This window comes from Diaporthe batatas (assembly GCF_019321695.1).
Source record: "Diaporthe batatas strain CRI 302-4 chromosome Unknown Contig00009, whole genome shotgun sequence".
Classification (NCBI taxonomy): domain Eukaryota; kingdom Fungi; phylum Ascomycota; class Sordariomycetes; order Diaporthales; family Diaporthaceae; genus Diaporthe; species Diaporthe batatas.
This window is the reverse complement of record NW_025408556.1, coordinates 1,664,468-1,683,929: the sequence shown is the minus strand read 5'-3', so window position 1 is coordinate 1,683,929 and position 19,462 is coordinate 1,664,468. Positions and strand designations below refer to the sequence as shown.

The 19,462-nt window shown below is 54.5% G+C and overlaps 6 protein-coding genes across 6 annotated transcripts; 4 read left to right on the top strand and 2 right to left on the bottom strand.

The window, feature by feature from the left end:
• Nucleotides 1-1,743: 1,743 nt before the first annotated feature.
• KVR01_007669 (uncharacterized protein) lies at nucleotides 1,744-3,500 on the top strand (the record flags this gene model as incomplete). The annotated part of the gene is made up of 3 exons (XM_044794129.1): nucleotides 1,744-1,818; nucleotides 1,899-2,507; nucleotides 2,565-3,500. The coding sequence occupies 3 exons, from the start codon at nucleotides 1,744-1,746 to the stop codon at nucleotides 3,498-3,500; spliced, it is 1,620 nt and encodes a 539-aa protein (XP_044642647.1).
• Nucleotides 3,501-4,559: 1,059 nt separating this feature from the next.
• On the bottom strand, nucleotides 4,560-7,800 carry KVR01_007791 (uncharacterized protein; the record flags this gene model as incomplete). The annotated part of the gene is made up of 5 exons (XM_044781715.1): nucleotides 4,560-4,593; nucleotides 6,449-6,813; nucleotides 6,879-6,974; nucleotides 7,041-7,408; nucleotides 7,662-7,800. 5 exons carry the CDS (start codon nucleotides 7,798-7,800, stop codon nucleotides 4,560-4,562), a joined length of 1,002 nt encoding a protein of 333 aa, XP_044642769.1.
• Nucleotides 7,801-8,316: 516 nt separating this feature from the next.
• KVR01_008309 (uncharacterized protein) lies at nucleotides 8,317-9,786 on the top strand (the record flags this gene model as incomplete). Its single annotated transcript, XM_044788041.1, has 2 exons — nucleotides 8,317-9,286; nucleotides 9,347-9,786. 2 exons carry the CDS (start codon nucleotides 8,317-8,319, stop codon nucleotides 9,784-9,786), a joined length of 1,410 nt encoding a protein of 469 aa, XP_044643287.1.
• Nucleotides 9,787-10,701: 915 nt separating this feature from the next.
• KVR01_007898 (uncharacterized protein) lies at nucleotides 10,702-11,160 on the top strand (the record flags this gene model as incomplete). Its single annotated transcript, XM_044790704.1, has 3 exons — nucleotides 10,702-10,749; nucleotides 10,840-10,857; nucleotides 10,924-11,160. 3 exons carry the CDS (start codon nucleotides 10,702-10,704, stop codon nucleotides 11,158-11,160), a joined length of 303 nt encoding a protein of 100 aa, XP_044642876.1.
• Nucleotides 11,161-11,682: 522 nt separating this feature from the next.
• On the bottom strand, nucleotides 11,683-13,815 carry KVR01_007868 (uncharacterized protein; the record flags this gene model as incomplete). Its single annotated transcript, XM_044788043.1, has 2 exons — nucleotides 11,683-13,349; nucleotides 13,416-13,815. 2 exons carry the CDS (start codon nucleotides 13,813-13,815, stop codon nucleotides 11,683-11,685), a joined length of 2,067 nt encoding a protein of 688 aa, XP_044642846.1.
• A 1,537-nt stretch (nucleotides 13,816-15,352) lies between these two features.
• Nucleotides 15,353-18,862, top strand: KVR01_008345 (uncharacterized protein; the record flags this gene model as incomplete). Its single annotated transcript, XM_044791280.1, has 4 exons — nucleotides 15,353-15,668; nucleotides 15,731-17,838; nucleotides 17,898-18,281; nucleotides 18,371-18,862. 4 exons carry the CDS (start codon nucleotides 15,353-15,355, stop codon nucleotides 18,860-18,862), a joined length of 3,300 nt encoding a protein of 1,099 aa, XP_044643323.1.
• Nucleotides 18,863-19,462: the final 600 nt, after the last annotated feature.

Sequence of the window (19,462 nt, the reverse complement as noted above, 5' to 3'; positions counted from 1 at the left end):
CAGCATGTCCGTGGGCGACGCCTGTCTACTTGTACAACGGCATAGTCAGCATCATCACTGATGCACAGTTGTGCGGTCTGGCGGTTGCGATGGTCTGGCACATCAAGTCGCATGTAAAAAAGAAAGCAACTGTCATGTGCTTGTTCAATTCTCGGATTCTGTAAGCAATCTAGTGTACCCGCGATTGGCGCATTCACCATGAGCTGATACAAACCGTGCCTCGCTTCTCAGGTGTCCTGTCACCATCATCCCAAGCCTCATGCACACCGGCTTTCTTTACGAAAGCAGCGACTTCACTTGGCTGGCTGTTCACCCGACCGTGTGGCTACAGATATCATACAACCTAGCCGTCATCACAGCTTGTATTCCGTCCATGAAGAACGTGTTCGACAGCATGTCCGGCAACTTCTCGGCGGAGATCAACGCGCCGTACATGTTAACTTTAGTCGAGGGGGCCAGAAGCATGAGGCTTGAGCCATCGGTTCGGGATCAAGAGCCAAGCCAGACACACTTTGGCAGCGGCTCGGCGTGCTGTCCGGGTGCCAGAATCCGTCGATGTTGAACCGGTCTTCAGGCACCTTGTTGTCAACATTACGATTTTCTACAAGCATTTCCCAGAATTCTTCGCTCGTCTCTGCGCCCCCAGGGAACTTGAAAGACATCCCGATTATGGCAATAGGCTCGATTTTAGCCATGTTGAATTGTGTTCTGAAGGAGGCAGTAAATGGGGGGAATATATCACAGACAGAGCAGTCTGTTGGTTATGATAAGCCCGTTGCGGGTCCTCAAACAAGTCTTGAAAGCCCGATGGTTGACGATGGAGAACACAAGAGGCGAATTCGAGCACTCAAACTATCCATCAGACTTCAGGATGTCTGGTAGAGCTACTCGACGCGCCGACTCCTAAATAGGTATTTCGTATCTCTTCAGCCGCATTCTATCCACAGGGTGAATCAGTCAGGCCCGAGCCCGGTAGCCGATGGACAGATTGCTGGTGCTACAGTGCCCAATCAACTCGGGCGATTCCTTGGACTGCGTTTTCTCCCTATCGAGCCGGCCTTCGCGTAGCACGCTTGCCACTCCCCGAGGTCAGGAGAGCTCGAGCCAACCGACCCACCGGTACTAAGGAGTACCTCCTTCCATGTCAATTCATCAAAATGTGACGACATCAAATCCAAGTATTGACATTGTGGAGCCTGCAAGACGAGACTGCTTGCATGCGACTGTAGCACTCATGCATGCAACCTAAGGTGGTTGGTTATGAGTGCCCAGCCTCGCAAATAGACACACGCCCAGCGTGCGACTAGTTGCATCTATCCACTTGACAATCGCAGGGTGGGGGCTAAATTGCTCAGGGTCAACAACCGTCCCACGAGAAGATGGGAATGCATGACCCGTACCGTATCAAATGACCTCTATGAATGTACAGAGCGAAAGCCCCCCTTCAGGTTGCGTGAGTGTTAGTGCGTGTTGGCTGACATTCACATGTGTTCCATGCATCCGGACCCTGTTGAACCATCCAACTCCAACCGCTATTCATCCTGCCGAGGGACTTTTGTCGCTCATCTCTGGCCCAAGTGGTGGGATTTAAACGACGTTGCCTCACCTCAACAAAGAGCTGCGGTTTCCCACGTTCCTGTATGGTTTGGCCACCTTACATTTAATTTAACTTATCCGAGTTTCTATTATCCCACAATCCTCCACTGTCTGGTCTCTTGAGTAGTCTTTATACTGCCTTCTATCATGCTTAGCCTATCCTTCCAAGTTGGTCAGTTCGGGAAGCTTCTATTCTGGCTCCCTATTCTCGCCATTTTGCTGGTTCGTAATACCGCCCAACCCTAATACCTGCAGCGATCAGATCAGCCCTGAATCCTGGCTAATCGCAAAACATGGACTAGTTCTTTGCGAAGGCTGTCTACAATGTGCTTTTCCATCCGCTAAGGGATATCCCGGGGCCATTTTGGGCACGAGCCAGTGGAGTCCCGTCATGGTATCATGCAACTACAGGCAAAAGGCACATCTGGCTTTCGAAGCAGTTCGAGATTTATGGTGACAGAATCCGTCCAGAGCCAAACACGGTATTGTTCCGAAACCCGGAAGCCTACGGCGATATTTACAGTCTGAAAGCCAATGTGAGGCGGAGTTCGTTTTACACGGCCCTGCGACGAAAATTTCATGAGGGCAACACGCTCACCACCATTGATGTGGCGGAACATGCTGCAAAGCGCAAGCTTCTCAGCTCTGCATTTACGGAAAAGTCTCTGCGCTCAGCCACAAGTTTCATTATTGAGCATGTTGACCGTTGGAATCAAGTCATGCTGGATGAGAATGACAATGCAACGGAGTGGTCAGCTGCTACGGACTTCAGTAGACGACTTGATGCATTGACTTTCGATATTATGGGTGACCTCGCATTCGGCCGGTCTTTTGGCATCAAAGAGCCCGGAAACAACCCCTTGAAAGCTGTCCCGGAAAACATTGCGGGGTATATGAAGTTCTACTATCCAGTAAGTTGTAACAAAAACTGCGCAAGTAGTGAGACATACTGCTAAGTCCCATCAAAGTTTTGCAGGTCTCCTTTCCTGGATTTCCTGATTTGGATCAAACCGCGTGGACTTGACAGGCTCTTCGGAATCATCGCCCCGCAAGCAGTGCGTGACATGAACAGGTTTACCGAAGAGACTCTCGCTGAACGCAAAGCCCTGCATGCGGAACAAGCGGGAAAGCCCGAAGGTGAGCGACGCCAGGATATTTTTTATTTCATTCGCGAGGCGCGAGACCCGAATACCGGCCTCCCTGCGTACAACGACATGGACTTGAAGTCCGAATCTGGCCTCATGATTGTTGCGGGATCGGATACCACATCTATCAGCTTGTCAGGGGTGTTCTTCTGCCTGACCGGGGATCCTTCTCGTTACCAAAAGCTGGTGGACGAGATTCGTACCACCTTCGACACACCTGAGGACATCGTATACGGGCCGAAGCTTCTGGGTTGTAAATACCTTAGGGCTTGTATTGATGAGGGCATGCGGTTTGCTCCGTCTGGACCCTGCGACCTCCCGCGCGAAGTGCTCAAAGGTGGCATCCGAATTGACGGGAACTACTATCCAGAGGGAACAATCGTCGCTACAGTGCCTTGGGTAATGACTCGCAGCGAGTCGATCTACGAAGATCCCGAGATCTTCCGGCCTGAGCGATGGATTGAGGATCCATCCACTGGTGTCAGCAAAGAATCCGTTGCACGCCTGAAGCAGAACTTCCACCCATTTTCAGCCGGGCCGGGCAGCTGCCTGGGGCGACATGTGGCCATGGCGGAGATGTTGCTCACGGTAGCTCGTACGCTCCATCGCTTGGGTATTCGAAGGGTTCCAGGATCTACCTTCGGTGGTGGCCAGCCGAGCCTTGGTTGGGGGGAAAGTGACCCTCGCCACATCAGGCTTTATGATGCTTTTATTTCGCTTCGGGAAGGTCCGCAAGTACAATTCAGAAAGAGAACTTAGATGCTACATGAAACCAATCCTTCATTATGTTGCAGCACTTTCTTGGTATTTGTTGTGCAAGGGGCGGGGGATTGCTACGGAATGAGGCCGTCGTCCACTAAATAACATTGAATGGTCGCTTCTAGCGTTGGAGGAGATTCAAAGGAGCTTTGGAGCTTCGGAGACGCTAAAATATTCCAACGCTCAATTTTAACATGTCTTATAAATATACTGCTCTCACTCAGTTTCTACGCTGGTCAGCCTGTGCGCATACACATGCACTCACTGATTTTGTTCTGATTCCGTTTACGCCCGAAGCCATATACGGCGCCTTCATACGGCGGCACTATCAATCCACCCTGCTTGTATCTACACCATTGCTCGGCTATAAAGCTGATAAACGCTCCGGAACATCTAGGAAAGAACAGATGCATTGCTTCTAAGCAAAGGTCTCAAGGTCAGCTCTAATGACCGCCCTACGAGCCATCTTGACTGCTTCATGAAGACCATTCTTAGCCCCAAAGCCGGGAACTTCATGGCCCCCTTCATGTATATGGACTGACAGAAGATCTGGGTTGCAAAGAGCCGCAAAGTTTGAGCTTCCATCCCCCATCTTGTCTTCCTTGCCGTAGATAATCACAATAGGAATTCATAGAGTCGACCTGCCTGCCGGAACGCGGTCCAACACCTTTACCTCTCTGGTTTCCAGATACGTGAATGGGTCGTAGACGTTGCCGGGCGAGAACAATATTGCACACCGGAAGAGGGATGGTCTATCTGGAAAGACATTGTCGTCTCACAAACAGCATGGCAACGAGACCTGCACCTTGCGAGTAGGCCAAAGCACCGTCAAAGGGGCCTTCAGCTTCGATATAGGCCTCGAGACTGTCCAGAGCGGCAATGAAGCTTTCAGTGTATTTATACTAATAAATATTATTTTATTAAATTAAAATAAAGAAATATAACAATAATTTCTAATGACTTTATTCTTAATATAGAATATTTATTAAATAGTAATAAATAGTAAAAGAGTTTTTAAAAACGATATTTGTAACTATTATTTATAAAAATTAAAGAAAATTAAAAAGTTGCCCTATACCACCCGTTTTTTACCCTACAAATATCCGTTCTCATAAATATTTGTTCTCTTTTAAATATAGGATCTTGCAACTCTTGGGGTTCTTCCAACCGATGCATCATGGGGACTCAATGAAAGCAATTTTATGTCGGACAGAATGTAGTTAATGCACCTGGGCATACCGGTGACATTATATCCTGGGCATGTGCGCACCAAGGTTCGTGCTCATCCCTCTGGCAGGACAACCTTGGAAGCTTCTCTAAGTAGCCCCCTTATATGAAGAGATTGGATATTCGCACCCGCAAAAACGGAGGGTACACCCAAGGACAACCTCTAGGAGAACCTCCTATAGGACAACCTCTTACAGGATAACCTACTAGGATAACCTCCTATAGAATAACCTCCTATAGAATAACCTCCTCTAGGATAACCTTATTTAGGATAATATACTATAGGATAAGACTATAAGATAACTGGTTTAGAACTAACCTGAGTACTTTAATCTCTAAGTTGCCTGGTGTGGGTGTACCCTCCGTTTTTGCGGGTGCGAATATCTGGTCTCTATATGAAAGCCTCCCGTATCATCGCTCCCGGTTTCATGGACTCTGATAGGGCAGGTCAGTAGGAGAGCCCCATGCAAATTGACCGCCTACAAGCTCGTATCTGACAGGATCATCTCCTTCCTCTCATATGGCAGTCTCACAATGGTGTCAGGACAGTAGGTGACCCACGCCAGTGATGGGATCAGTGTCTGGCTGATCTGTTTGAAGTTCCATTTTCAGTTCGCCTTCAGCCTAACTACCACATGGACCGCTTCAAGAACTTCTTTCCCATCATGCTCATTCTCAAAGGCCATTTTGGCCCCTCAGTCGCCCAGTCCATCGCATGGTCCGTTCAGACATAGGTGGCCTCAACACTGCCCATCTCCCTGCCCTGGAACTCGAGAGAGAACTTGAGATTAGCATCAGCAGTGCACAACACGAGTTTGTAGTTGACATCAAAGTAGATCTTGCCATCAGCACCGTGGCGCCTGACCAAATCCTTCCTCCTCAGGCCCCTGAGATCGGCTAGCAAGGTGCAGCAAGTCTTCACATCCAGGCCCGGGTACACGGGAGCCGCAGTCTCTTCGGAGAAGAACAGAGTTTCGACGAAGATGAGATCACTCGAGTTGAAGTTCTTGGGAAGGCTCCGCAGGAATTGGAGCTTTATGGGCTCCTCACGGCTCAGATCTTTGCCAATGTTGATGAACCAAGAGAGCTAGAGTTGGTAGCTCGGTTAGCGATTGTTACGGCCATGCGTCAATTGTGACCCAGGATAGACTCTTTACCTTCTCAATTTTGTGATGTCCGTCGGCAGGGAAGAACTTAGTCACTCTGTCCTCATCTACCCCGTGGTAGTAACGCTCCCACGCAGTCACTCCATAGTGACGCACCGCCTGAGTAGAAACGACAGTGGCCTGATGTGACAGGCGACTGAGCACGGCGCCACTATGAAAGAGTAAGCCATGGGCGGGAGACACTTTGAGTCGTTACGTATCAGCAGATGGTACTTACTTGACAATGGCTCCCCAAGCGTCATGAGGCTGAACGATTTGAACTGCCTGGGCCCGGTAGACTCGCTCCAGCCGCTGTTTGAGGTAGCGACTTGAACCAAAACCGCCCACCAAAAAGATCGCCTATACCTGAGGTGTCAGCTGGCTGTCAGTGAAGGGCAATGGGGTGGGGCAAATACCTTGACACCCCGACCTCTCTTGACAAAGGCTCCCTGTACCTGCTCTTCCACTAGGCGCAAAACGTCCTTGACGATGGGCTCAAAGATACGCTGAAGAATCTCACTGGTTGTGGGTCAGTCAATGTAGCGCCAAATCGGACGGAGCTGGATCAGCACGTACCCAGTCATCTCCCAACAGTTGCCAGTCAGGCCCTCCGTGAAGTTGTCCTGAAGTTCAGCTTTGGGGAAGGTGACGTATTGAATGTCGCGGGCGTTGCCATTGAAAGCCGTCTTGATGTTCTTGTCGAAGTCATTGAGAGCCTTGGACCAGCCGACAGTCTTCTTGAGGTAGAAGAACTGGTCCTCACCGACGACCTCTCGCACGGCCTCCTCGAACCGCTTGTTCAATCCAAGAGAGCCTGCCATTCCACCCTTTCCAGGAACTAGCTCCGACAGTTGAAGGCAAGGCTCGGTCTTCTTGACCTCGTAAGTGATGAGATCAACGGTGCCGCCACCAGCGTCACAGACCACAAAAGCGTCACCCGCCTAGCCAGAATTGTTAGCACATGTTATGCTGTCCTGGGCGCACTTCAGATCGCTCTGGGCCTCACCTTGATGGCATGGTCGTGAGTGGTCAGCGTGTACAACGCAGCTGCCTCTGGCTCCTTGATCAACGTGACAGGATGAATTCCGGCCGTCTTGGCAGCCTTTACCTCCAAAAAATGGTCAGCCTCCTGGTAGAATATGACTCCTCTAAGGAAAATTGCACTTGCCTTCAAAGTCAGATCTTTGGCCTTGTCAGACCAAACAGCAGGCACGCTCAGGACGAAGTCTTTCTCGCAGAAGTCGAAGTAGTCCTGCAGAACCGCAGATTGGATGACAGTGAGTGCGTGTTTGTAGATGGCGCCAATGAAGTCGGCGGCAACATCAACGGGGGTCTTCGAAATAGCTTGGAGGTCGTTCCTGAAACTGGACATGGGGAGATAAACAGGCCTGTCTTGGTCGGGGTCAAGTAGCAACTTGACACCACGAACGGCAGGGTCGCGCCAGTCGACCTCGCCACCCCACTTGAACTTGGAGGGATCCTGCTGGTCGTACATAATCAAGGTCGGCACCTTGGGCTGGCGATAGCCCTCAAGGCCTGTCGGGTAAGTGTGAGTAGACATTCTCAAACGGCCTCGCAAAAGGCTGCTCTCCACGAGGATATCCTCAAAGGCGAACAAATCCCGCGAGAGAAATGCACATAGAACAAGTGAGTGGGGGCTTCAAGTGCCATAGAGACTTTGGGGAAGCATCTTGCAGAAAACGACGTCTCACAGACAACGCAATTGCGAGAAGGATGGCTGGGGCAATGGTGAACAGAGGCATGGGTAGAGAGGAGCAGCCCAACTTACCAGGCCAGTCTTGGATGGACTTGACATCTGCCTTCTTGCCAGGCACATTGAAGGAGTACGCCACTCCAGAAAAGGTGGTACCAAAGTCGAGAGCGATGACCAGGCGGTCATCAGGCAACTTGATCGCGGGGTCCGACATGGTGGGCGCGATCGGTCTTCGCAGGCGGAGACTCCTTGCTCGTGATGCAATACTGGGTAAATTTTGAAGGAATCTGTGTGCAAGGTGTGTAGTGGTTGCGGTTGAAAATGGGAGTTGGGCGGAAAAACAATCAAAGCACCTGTGGGGAACAACACACTGAAGGTGGGAGCTTTGAAGTATCGCGTTGAGCTGTCTTGGAATCAGACTTAAAAGTGGGGTCCAGGGACCGTTTGCTGTGGAAAAAGCCAAAGTGATGCCTGAAGCTTATGTTTCTTAATCGGAGCTTTGGTTTATCTCTCTTCTATCTCTGCAGACAGCGGCTCTGAGGCCTAACCTTCCAGAGCAAGCTGCTTTGACCGTTCCTGCACTTGACCTTGCCTACTTGACACAACACCCTGACAGTAAGTAATTTTCAGGAGAAAGTTCGGACTCCTGACGCACATTTTCCCTCCACATGACCAGATACCAGACTAACCTTGGAGTTTAAGCAGTCTTGATCTTCCCCTCGACGCCACCATGGCAGATCGAATGGACGTCAATCGCCGCGTCGCCGCGGACGACGCCCTCCTGAAGCACAGTGGCCATCGCATGAAGCGAGCCGTCAGCGCTGATGCAATCATCCCAGAGGACGATCTGGTCGACTTTCGGGATCGCAGGGAAGAAGGTTCCCTACCCGTCACGCCCGAGGGGCAGAGTGGCTGGTCTAACAAAGAGCCTACAGTGAGCAAGCACAAGAAATTCCTTGTGAGTACATTGTTTCAATTCCACAGCGTCTGCGTTTTCAAGCTCATGCTGGAGAAGCCGCGTGTCATGGAAATCTTCACTGGCCCATCCAGCCCAGCAGGAAGCCAGCAGCAACCTCACGACACGAACATTGAAGACCTCCGATCTTGTCTCGACGCAGAGCAAAAGATTAATTCAGACCTCAACACGCAGGTGAAAAAGGCTCAAAGCAGGATTCATCGACTGGAGAAAAAGTACAATCGGCTTGTTGAGGAAAGGAATGATGCCCAGGAGGAATATCAGGCCCTGTCAGCGCACGCAGCGGCCTTGCACAAAGACCTGGAATCCGAGAAGCAGGATCATCGCAAGGACGTATCGCGACTCGAGGACCAGATCAGGACTCTTACTCGCACCAGCGACCAACTCCGTCAGATGCTCGTTCCGGTCTCCGAGAAGCAGACTCACGACATGGATGTGATTGCCAAGTTCAACACCCTGAACAAGAGCATCATAGGCCTTACCAGGCAGACATGGAAGACGGCATTCAAGCCAGGTGTTGACTTCAGACGGATGTCGGGTCCACAGCAACACCTCTTGGGGCCAAGCATTCCCATATCATACGATCGACTTCAGTCTTTGGTTTTCATGGGCATTGACGAATGCATCTTCGGCCCGCAGCAATATTTTCTTGGACGACGTTTCAGGGAGATGGAGGAGCATATCCAAGAGGTGGAGAAAGATTTGAACAGAAACATGACAGGTGGTAAGACCAGAACCCGTCAATGTTTGAATTCCTGCCACGCATCTGCTGAAAAATCGACAGACGATCGTCAACGGATCCTGGAGTGGCGCGATGCTACCTTCAAGGTGACAGAGAGCTTCAGAGACAACGGCTCCCAGCTGGCTTTGGATGCTCAACACGACATCTGGGACTTTTTCAGTGTTATTGATGTGAGGGATGCAGCGGCAGAGAGAGCCGGGCAAAAGAAGCTCAAAGAAATCTGTGAAAATGCTGCTGAGCTCAGCGTCATGATTCGCCAGCTGAAAGACTACTTCAATATCGACAATCTGGCCAGCACTTTGGGCAAGCCTGTCTCCGAGTTTGAAGAGTGGGCTGAGGAGTTCGCCTGCGTCCCAGCTCCTGCGGGCTGTCAGCCCGGCACGATCGCGTATGTGATTCACGGGGCATTGATGAAGAGCCCGAAGGAGAACCTAGAACGAGTCTTGGTGCTCCAGAAAGCGCTGGTTGCCGTCTTCGAGTAAGTGGCAGCTTGTGATGCCTCGAGACAGAATATGTCATGGATGCGCGACCCAAAAAAGATGGAGGACGATGAGAGTGGGCCAACACATTGCACTGGATGTTGGCGAGTATAAGAGTTGCTGGTGCAGATGGGGAAAAAATTAGAGCCGGATGACCGGTCTTGAAAGTTCGGTTGCCAAGTGAGGAGCAGGGATCTCGTCTCAGTCAGTGGAGTGGCACTGATGTCGCCTGCAGAACATTTTGAGAAGACACGATTCCGTTAATTAGGAGAGGAGTTGCCTGTTGGCCAGACTCTCCAGAACTAGTTTCATAGGAATCGATCACATCATGCGCATACATTCAAGGACTGATTTACACACGGGCTGTACAATGACACCGACTGAGAGAGACCTTTCATTGTTGGGCCAGCTTGTGGCTGACCTCCCTATGACCTGCTCAGTCGGATCATACCATGCACCGAAGGCAATCACGTGCATAAGGCCGTTTATGACCGGCGAAGACATGGCCCTTGATGCTGGTCAGAGGTTGTAGCAGAGATGCGTGGTGGACGGATGCCATCACCTGTGGGCAAACTACCTTGTGGGAGCACTGGTAGAGAAGGCATCCATTGATATTACAGAGCACCAAGAAGGGACATGATTGAGCAAAGAGGGCAGTGGAGAGTCTTGGAGTCTGAGGGTGGCCCTGAGGCGTTTGGGTGCAGCCCGCTTGAGCAACAGCAGGGAGTCCAGCCGCGCCCAAGAGACTGGACGTTGACTGATTACATAATCACCGACATCATCACCAAACTCGCCGCCACCGACCCAAACCAACCCTTGATCAGCAACACGAGCATCCAAGCCGTCCCCCCCCCCGCAAAGCATGTTGCCATGACCTAAAGCTACGCAGCTGGATATGACCACCCCCTTCTGCCCACCATGGCATTCTGGTTGAACTATATCATCAGAACAGCCCTCATTCTCGAGGTCAGCAGCGTCCTTGCCACCCCCGCCCAAACCCATTCGTCCACGCCTTGACCTGCCCATGAGGCCTCAGCTAACTTTGCCCATCTGCAGGACTACATCGTCGCGCGGGTACGTGTACTAACACCGAGAACCCCAGACCTCCCGCCCACGGGCTGACTGACCCGCCCACCACAGATCCTCCGAAGCCCGGGCTTCCACAACACCGTCCGCCGCATCCATCGCAGAGTGCAAGATCAGAGGCATGGCCGCGACCCGAACGAGCCCCTTCGCCCGGGCGAGGCCACAGAGCTGCCCGGGCCCAATGACAACAAGTCCTTCCCCAAGTACTTCGTCGAGGAGCTGATGAACCAGTTCCGAGGCTCGCCCACGAACCCGCCGCCCCCGCCTGGCCCTCCGCGAAAACCTAGATGAACACCCGCGGGTATTGGTAGTTTGGCGATGGTGGATAGCACATGGCTAGGCAGCCAAAAGAGTAGGCCTTGTTAATTGGAACGCGTGGGTACAGCATGATGCAAGTCCCTCGACCGATCAGAGCCGCAGGGCTGAGGCCTGGTGGCATGTGGACGCCCCTCCAGCATCTGGGCCATAGTCACGCCTTGGCCCCTCCATGCATGACTGTCACAGGATTCATATGGATAATTGAAACAGACAGGGTGACGCGGCACGCCATCGGCAGTGCTTCACAACTTCGTGGCAAAAGCACAAGTCCGACATCAGGGACACACAGAAGGCCGCGCGACGAGACTATGGCAACCGTCGAAACGGTCAGAGACGACCGATTAGTGATTAGGGCGCTGTGGAAAGCCCAAACAAGAACAGGGCTCGAGCCAGCATGCGTCGCGAGTTTGGTGTCACTCCGACAGCTTCTGTAAACGGCCAGGTTGGACGGCGCAGCAATTGTATAAAGCAACAGATCAATACGAATATCCCCATTCAACATGTATCAGAGTCCTCACGCGGGACCCTCCTCCAGATCTCCCCGACCGGGCAGCCTGGATTGGCAATACACTCCCACTGACCAATTCCGTATTCATCCGGTGCGATCCTGCACCCTCTCCCACCGCCCCCGACGATGAGATTCCCTGGGCGGTAATTCTTGTCTGCCCTCATCCTCCGAATGACGCTCCCATGCACCTTGACATCGTCGGGGATGTCGCGAACCTCTCCCCCGGGCAGGGGCCAGCGAATTGGCTTCCAAGTGCCATCTGGCTGGAGATCCATCCGGCGGAAGGGTACGTACTCCATCATTTTCCAGGCCAACACTGATACGTAGCTCATGCCGCAGTCATGGCTGAGCGAATCGTGGGTACGAGCCACATGGGCCCTCTGCATCAACTCATGGAATGGGTTCTTCCGGGGCTCATGGTCGATAGCGGTGTGGCTGGAGCCGTTGCTCGAAGGTATCTTTGTGGCTTCGACATCTAGAACTGGCGAGGTTGGGGGGCTGGAGGGGTCGACGCGGATATCTGGCACCACGGTGTGCTGGTCGTGAGGCGCAGGCTCGCAGTCCAGGACGTCAGCACACCCCAGAGCAGCAACCTTCTCGGGGTCAAACCGCAGCCCGGCCTTCATGGCTTCACGAACCACCCACACAAGGGGAACATGGCTGGTGCTCTTGGTGCCCGGCTCGACCTGCCAACCCCCGCCGACATCGCCGTGGCCACCAGCAAACCATACCTCGTCAACATCCTGCTCCGTCTCGTCTTCCGATTCCAGATCCTCCCAGTCAGCGCCGGGGCTAATCTGCGACAGCATGGATGCACCGTCACCGACCGCGCTGTGCTTCGATCGAGACTTTGAGCGAGAATGCCCTCGGTACGGCGTCGGCTGTCCCAACTCACCCTGCCCTGGCACTTCGAGCTGGTCAAAGTACGATGGCCGGCGCCCGCGATCTTCTCTTTCGACTGCAATGCCCTCCTTCTCATCCAGGGTCGGCTTGGATCGACGGCGATACTTCTCGATTGTGGTGTGCGCCACCTTGTTCTTCATACTGTGGTGCTTCTTGGTCGTTTGCGTCTGGTACATCAGGTCCTGGCGGAACTTTGCTCTTCGCTCGTCGATACTGACGGCATGGCGGATCACCTTGGCTGAGCTACGCGCCGTGTAGGGGAATTTGCTCCTCTCCATCCACGCCGCCTCGAACCTCGGCACAGAGTTGACCGTGTCAAACAGCCCCAGGAACCGGATCCTCCGCACTGGGCGGCTGAAGGTTTCGCGGAAGCCCTTCATGAACTCGTACATCTCCGCCTTCTTCTTCATACCCTCGGCGTCGCCCTCGCTGGTCGTGCGGCGGCACTGCCACTGCGAGAATGCCTTCCACGCGAACGCCACCATCTCCTCGTTGCCGTGCGACAGCAGGCCGACGTAGTCCAGCATCTCGGCCAGGAACCGCGCGATGTACGCACCGCGGCTGAAGCCGAAGATGTAGATCTCATCTCCCGGCGAGTAGAAGCGCATCAGGAACCGGTACCCGCCGACGACGTGCTGGTCGAACGAGGAACCCACTGCGCTGTCCTTGGCCTTTTTGAACCACGACCCGAGGCGTGACCGTCGTGAGGTGTGCGAAAGGGACTTGGAGACGACATAGGTGCCAATCCCGGCTGGATGAGACACAACAGCTTCAAGTCAGCCTCCATGTTGTTCCGAGTCACATTGGGTCAACCTACGCTGGTAGTAATGATATTGATCATCGGCCTCCCTGTCCAGCATTCTGAATATCTTCAGAATGTTGGAGTCACTGTCGTTCCCATGGAACTTGTTTCCCGTGCCATCAAAACAGAGAACCAGCTTCCTGTGGTTGGGCCGTCGCCCCGGTGCTGCGCTTGCGTTTCTCTGCATCGTTTGTCTTGGGGCGATACTGGTTGCCCTGTTTGGCCCAGGAGTGGAGAGCAGGCGGGCCATGGGGGCTTCATTTGTGCCATGTTTAAGAAACTGGCTGGCGGCCTGACCGCCACGCCCGGCGTGGGCGATATCCGCAACGTGGGTGGTGTCCGATCCGCGACTCAAAGCCTCTTTTGCTGCAGCCATGTTCGGTGCATGCGGTGGGGCTACCTTTTGCCCGACCATACAGGCGGCTTTACTCGATTCTGCCTCGTGCATATATGGCCTGCTCAGCTCAGCCCACACACAAGCCAAGATCAGGAAGGGGAACACTGCATACCAACGAGGCGCACATCGATTTTCAAATACCAACATGTCCTGAGCCAACAGATCACTGCCCCCTCCAGTCTGACCGGCGAGCGCGTAGTCAGACGCCCATCGACTTTGACTGCCACATGTGCAGATCATTGGTCCGCGAACCTCTTTTTGTCGATCCAACAGCAATCGGCGGCGCCTCGAAGCCAACCACTTTGAAGCCAACCACTCTGGAGTTCGCGGCTGAACACCCAACATGGATGTAGTCACATCCTGAACGGGCTCTGCGCAACCGCAATGGACCATCTGCATGTCTCGGCTCAATCTCCAACGTGTGTTACCTGTCTCATCAGCCGGTGCAGGACCCATCCATGCAGCCCATGACCTGCAATGATGACATGATGTACAGGGATGCGGTCATGAAATTTACCTATTGGCTCTTGGTACCGTGTGTTTGCCATCAAGGGCCATTGGCAAATCATCTTATGGCGACTTTGTCGTCGATTGCACGGCTCCTTGCCGAACTAGGGAGTCGGGACGGCCCCGAGGTATTAGTGAAGCTTTCCGTCTCCCAGACAAAGACCCATCCCCCCGCTTTGGACCGACGCCGTCCTACGTTGTACACGCCAGTTCGGTGGGGCATATGCTTCTTTGCTTGTGTGCAGTGCGTACGCTCGAAGCTCATTCCTCGGACGGCTGCAGCCGAGAGATAGCCTCGCGTCGGCAATGCCATTAGCATCGACAATCAATGCTTGGCACACATTCAGCCTTTTATTCTCTCGATCTTGCGAACCCATTCGGTACATCCTGACCGCACATCCCACGCAGGGCCTCCCACACACGTCGAGTGTGGCTGGCTCAATCCCACCTGAGGATGACGATCATGGCTGAGATCATCACGGGGGGCCAGTTGGCTCTTATTAATCCACGTCTGACCTGAGCGCCCAGCGCCACGCCCTTAGGCAGGAAAGTGCACGGCATGTCCGTGTACACCGCCCAAGAGAGCACGAGATAAGACACATAGAAAGGATATCATTAGCTGGGCGTGATTGAGTCACAGATCGGCATGCACAACATTGTGCCTCGCCCACTCAGCTCATGCCAACAACATCTCGACAGGGGGACAAGGGCTTTCCGCAGCCGGTAGATACTTCATATCGTGGCGGACGCGCATTTAAGGTCGCCCTTGCGGCGGAAACTGGCGTTCGTGATTACCGTGCAGCATCCCACGAGCACGCTTCTATCAGGACCAGTGGTGCCAAGCAAAGCCTCTCTCTCAGAGTGACGGGTTGTGTTGCCAAAGAAGCAATTCAAACCAGCTCACTCCACCCTCACGCCTTTTGGGCCGTGCCAGGCTCAGTCATTTGTTTGATATTTTGAGTTTTCTGCATCCTGAGCTCATACTTCACTTCCTCGGCTGACCAAGACTCTTGGGGTGCATGCTATTTCGAGATATCTTACTCTCAAGATGCCATCCAACTCCGAAGCGACAAACGGCTTCAACGGCGTGAACGGCAACCACGCTGGGCCGCACTCAAGTAACAACACAGATGCCGCAAAAGGACTCCAGGCTCCGCCTGGACCCCCAGCGCCGCTGGCCACGGCGGATCATCATGAACCGCTTGGAGCTGACCGCGACGGCATCACAGCCGCCTTCAAGCAGTTTGCTTCATCAATCCATGCGTCTCGACACCCCCTGCCTACTCAGCTCGGGGACGGAACGGTCAGTATCAAGAAGAGGCAGACCGGCCTGACGGTGGATCTGAAGCATCTCGGCAAGAAAGGTATGCGCATCACATGATAGTAACAAGGCTGCGTTGTACGCTTCAACTAACACCAGCAATAGATTTCAAAACATTGCTGGATCTGGTCAAGAGCAAGCTCCACGGGACCGAGCCGCTGGATGACAAGACCATGCTCATGGAACGGATCATCCAGATCGTTGCCGGGCTTCCTACCAGGTCGAGGACCAGAGTGTTGTTGACGAACCAGTTCATCGGCGAGCTATGGGACAGCTTGGAGCACCCCGTGCTGAATTACGTCGGCGAAAAGTCGATGTACCGTTCCGCGGATGGCTCCAACAACAACCCCCTGTGGCCATCAATGGGCGCAGCCGGTACGACATATGCTCGTTCAGTTCGCCCCACAATCATGCCTCCTGGCGCCCTGCCTGACCCGGGGCTCATTTACGACTCTGTGATGAGACGTTCGAGCAAGGGGTATAGGAAGCACCCCAACAACGTGTCGAGCATCCTGTGGTACTGGGCCACCATCATCATCCATGACCTCTTCTGGACCGACCCCCGTGACCCGACCAAGTCCAAGACATCGTCCTACTTGGACTTGTCGCCACTTTATGGAAGCAACCAGGACATGCAGAACACCATTCGCACGTTCCGCGACGGGATGCTCAAGCCCGACGCGTACGCTGATAAGCGGCTCCACGGGATGCCAGCTGGTGTCTCCGTCCTGCTTGTCATGTTCAACCGGTTCCATAACCACGTCGCAAAGCACCTTGCAATTATCAATGAGGGTGGGCGTTTTGCGAAGCCCGAAGGTCCGCGACCTGGTATGTCTGGTCCCGGGCCAGTCAACAGTGACAAAGAGGCAGATGAGGCTGAAAAGAAGAGGGAGGCGGCGTGGAAGAAGTACGACGAAGATCTCTTCCAGACCGCTCGGCTCGTCACCTCGGGTCTGTACATCAACATCATGCTGGTGGATTACGTCAGGAATATCGTCAACCTCAACCGCTGCGACACCACGTGGACGCTGGACCCGCGACAGGAGATGGGCCGTGATGCCGGCACCGCCAAGATCGCCGCGGCCGGCACGGGCAACGTCGTCTCGGCTGAGTTCAACCTGGGCTACAGGTGGCACAGCTGTATCTCAGAGAAGGACGACCGCTGGATCCAGGATTTCTACCAGGAGTTGTTCGGCAAGCCCGCCCACCAGGTTGACATGCGGGACATGGCCACTGGCTTCAGGAAGTTCGATGAGGGCATCCCCAATGACCCTGCAGAGAGGACCTTCGGGCACTTCAAGCGCGACCCCGCAACCGGGAAGTTCAAGGACGACGATCTCGTGGAATGTATCACGTCGGCCATCGAGGATTGTGCGGGGGCGTTTGGGGCGCGCAACGTGCCCATCTCGATGCGGCCGGTGGAGATCCTTGGTATCATGCAGGCGCGGAAGTGGCACGTATCCGGGCTCAACGAGTTCCGGCGCCACTTTGGCCTGAAGCCCTATGAGACCTTTGAGGAGCTCAACTCGGACCCCGAGGTGGCGAGCTGTCTCAGCCACCTGTACGAGCACCCGGACTTTGTGGAGCTGTACCCGGGCCTGGTGGCCGAGGAGGCCAAGGAGCCCATGGTGCCGGGCGTGGGCATCGCCCCGACGTACACCATCTCGCGTGTGATACTGAGCGACGCCGTCTGTCTCGTCCGGGGCGACAGGCACTACACGACCGACTACAGCCCCCGCTCGCTCACGAGCTGGGGCTTCAACGAGGTGCAGTACGACCTCAACCTCAACCACGGCTGTGTCTTCTACAAGCTCTTCCTCCGTGCCTTCCCCGACCACTTCAAGCAGAACTCTGTCTATGCGCATTACCCCATGGTCATCCCGTCTGAGAACCGCCGCATCCTGAAGTCTCTGAAGCGCGATCACCTCTTCACCTGGGACAGGCCGGCGCACGCACCTGCTGACAGCGTCGAGGTTGACTCATCTGATGGTTGCGACGACACAGCCGGGGTCTGGTCCAAGAAGTTGAGTTCGCTCCTGGACAGAGACAGCATCCGTGTCACCACCGAGGAGCAACCATCCGGCGACAAATTGACAGCGGCCGTCAAGGTGTTCTACCAGCAGACGCTGGAGCGACTCTTCAAGGACAAGAGCTACGTGCTGGGCGGGAGCCACATGGTTGATATCGTGCGGGACATAGGCAATGTTGCAAATGTGAGTAGCTCCCACCGACTGACGTTACGGCCAATCCTCCTGCTGACCTTCTCGCCCAGGTGACCTTTGCCTCGTCGCTTCTCAACCTGCCCCTCAAGACGGCCTCGAGCCCAAAGGGCGTCTACACCGAGGAGGAGCTGCACTCGGTCCTGGCACTGATCTACATCACCCTCTTCCTGAACGAAGACCCCGTCAAGGTCTTCCCGCTCAGGCAGGCGGCAAGTGCTATCACTGAGCAGTTCTGCAAGGTCATCGAGAACAGCACCAGCACCGGAGGCCGCGGGTTCAGCTTCTTCGGCTCCACGGCCCGGGCAGACTCGGTGCACGCGCACGGGGCTGAGATGATCAAAGGCTGGGGAAAGGGCGGCATGGGCGCGTCCGACGTTGCCTTGGGTCACATCATCCCCACGGCCTCCCACATCGTAGCCGTCCAGGGCGCGCTGGTAAGTGACTACGAACCCAACCAAGTGCTGTGCCGGTGGTGATGATGATGATGATGATGATGATGAGAGAGCTAACGGCAGCCCGCCAGTTTGCCCAAGCCGTCGACTTCTACCTCTCCCCAGAGGGCAGGGGCAAGGAGCACCTGCCCAAGATCCAGGCCCTCGCCAGGGAGCCGCCCTCGGGCGAGAACGACAGGCTGCTCCTGGGCTACGTCATGGAGGGCGTCCGCCTGTCGCGGCGCCCCCCCTCCTCCTCCTCCTCCTCCTCCTCGTCCACCACCTCATCACCAGGAGGAGAGGACAGCCTCGGGTCGCCGGACGTGACCCCGACCAGGGCCCCAGGGGAGCACGGCGACTACGGGCTGGGCTCGAACCCCCACCTGCCGCGCGGCGTGCACACCGCGGCGCTGACGGAGCTGTTCCGCGCGTTGTTCAGCAGGCGCAACGTCCGGCGCGCGCCGGGCCCGCAGGGCGAGCTGAAAAGGGTCGCGATGGCGGACGGCTCGTGGGCCTACATGACCGAGGACTGGAGCGGCATCACGCCCCTGCCGACGTCGATGCGGGTGTGCTGGGATGAGTAGGCCTCATACCAGTCAGTAATGAGATGGGCAAAGGCCCTTGTTCGTTGCTGTTTGTTTGGTGGCCTGCGCGAATCGAATCCGGGTGCGAGGCGAGGTGGTAACGCAACGGCAGATCCCTCCGGCTTCGGGTAGTTCACGAGGTTGCACTCAATTTCCGGTGGGGGGATGGGAACTATAGCAGCACCGGGGTATTATTACTATAGTTTTATCATACGGAGTATATCCTCTCTTTATTATATAACTCTTATTAGCACCCACGACCGCGCTATACCCGCAGCTGCCGCCCTTGCAGATGAGAGCACGCGGCGGGACTCGCGCACGCTCTCTCTGTCTGCCTCTGCCTTGCTTTTTTGAGTTCCAAGGTTGCTATCGCATCCATGACAAATTCCCCGAGGCGCAAAGCATGCATCCCACCCAAGGTGCATACCGCGCACGCAGGCAAGCAAGTCCTGCTACCGTAGCACCCGCTGGAGCTTCCCTCCCTCCCCCCCAAGCTCTACCGCTACGTTTCCGATTCATGTTTCAGCTTTCAATGTCCCTCGCAGCCTTATAGTGCACATATGTGATCATACTGTTTGTACACGTTGGGTGGGTGGGTGA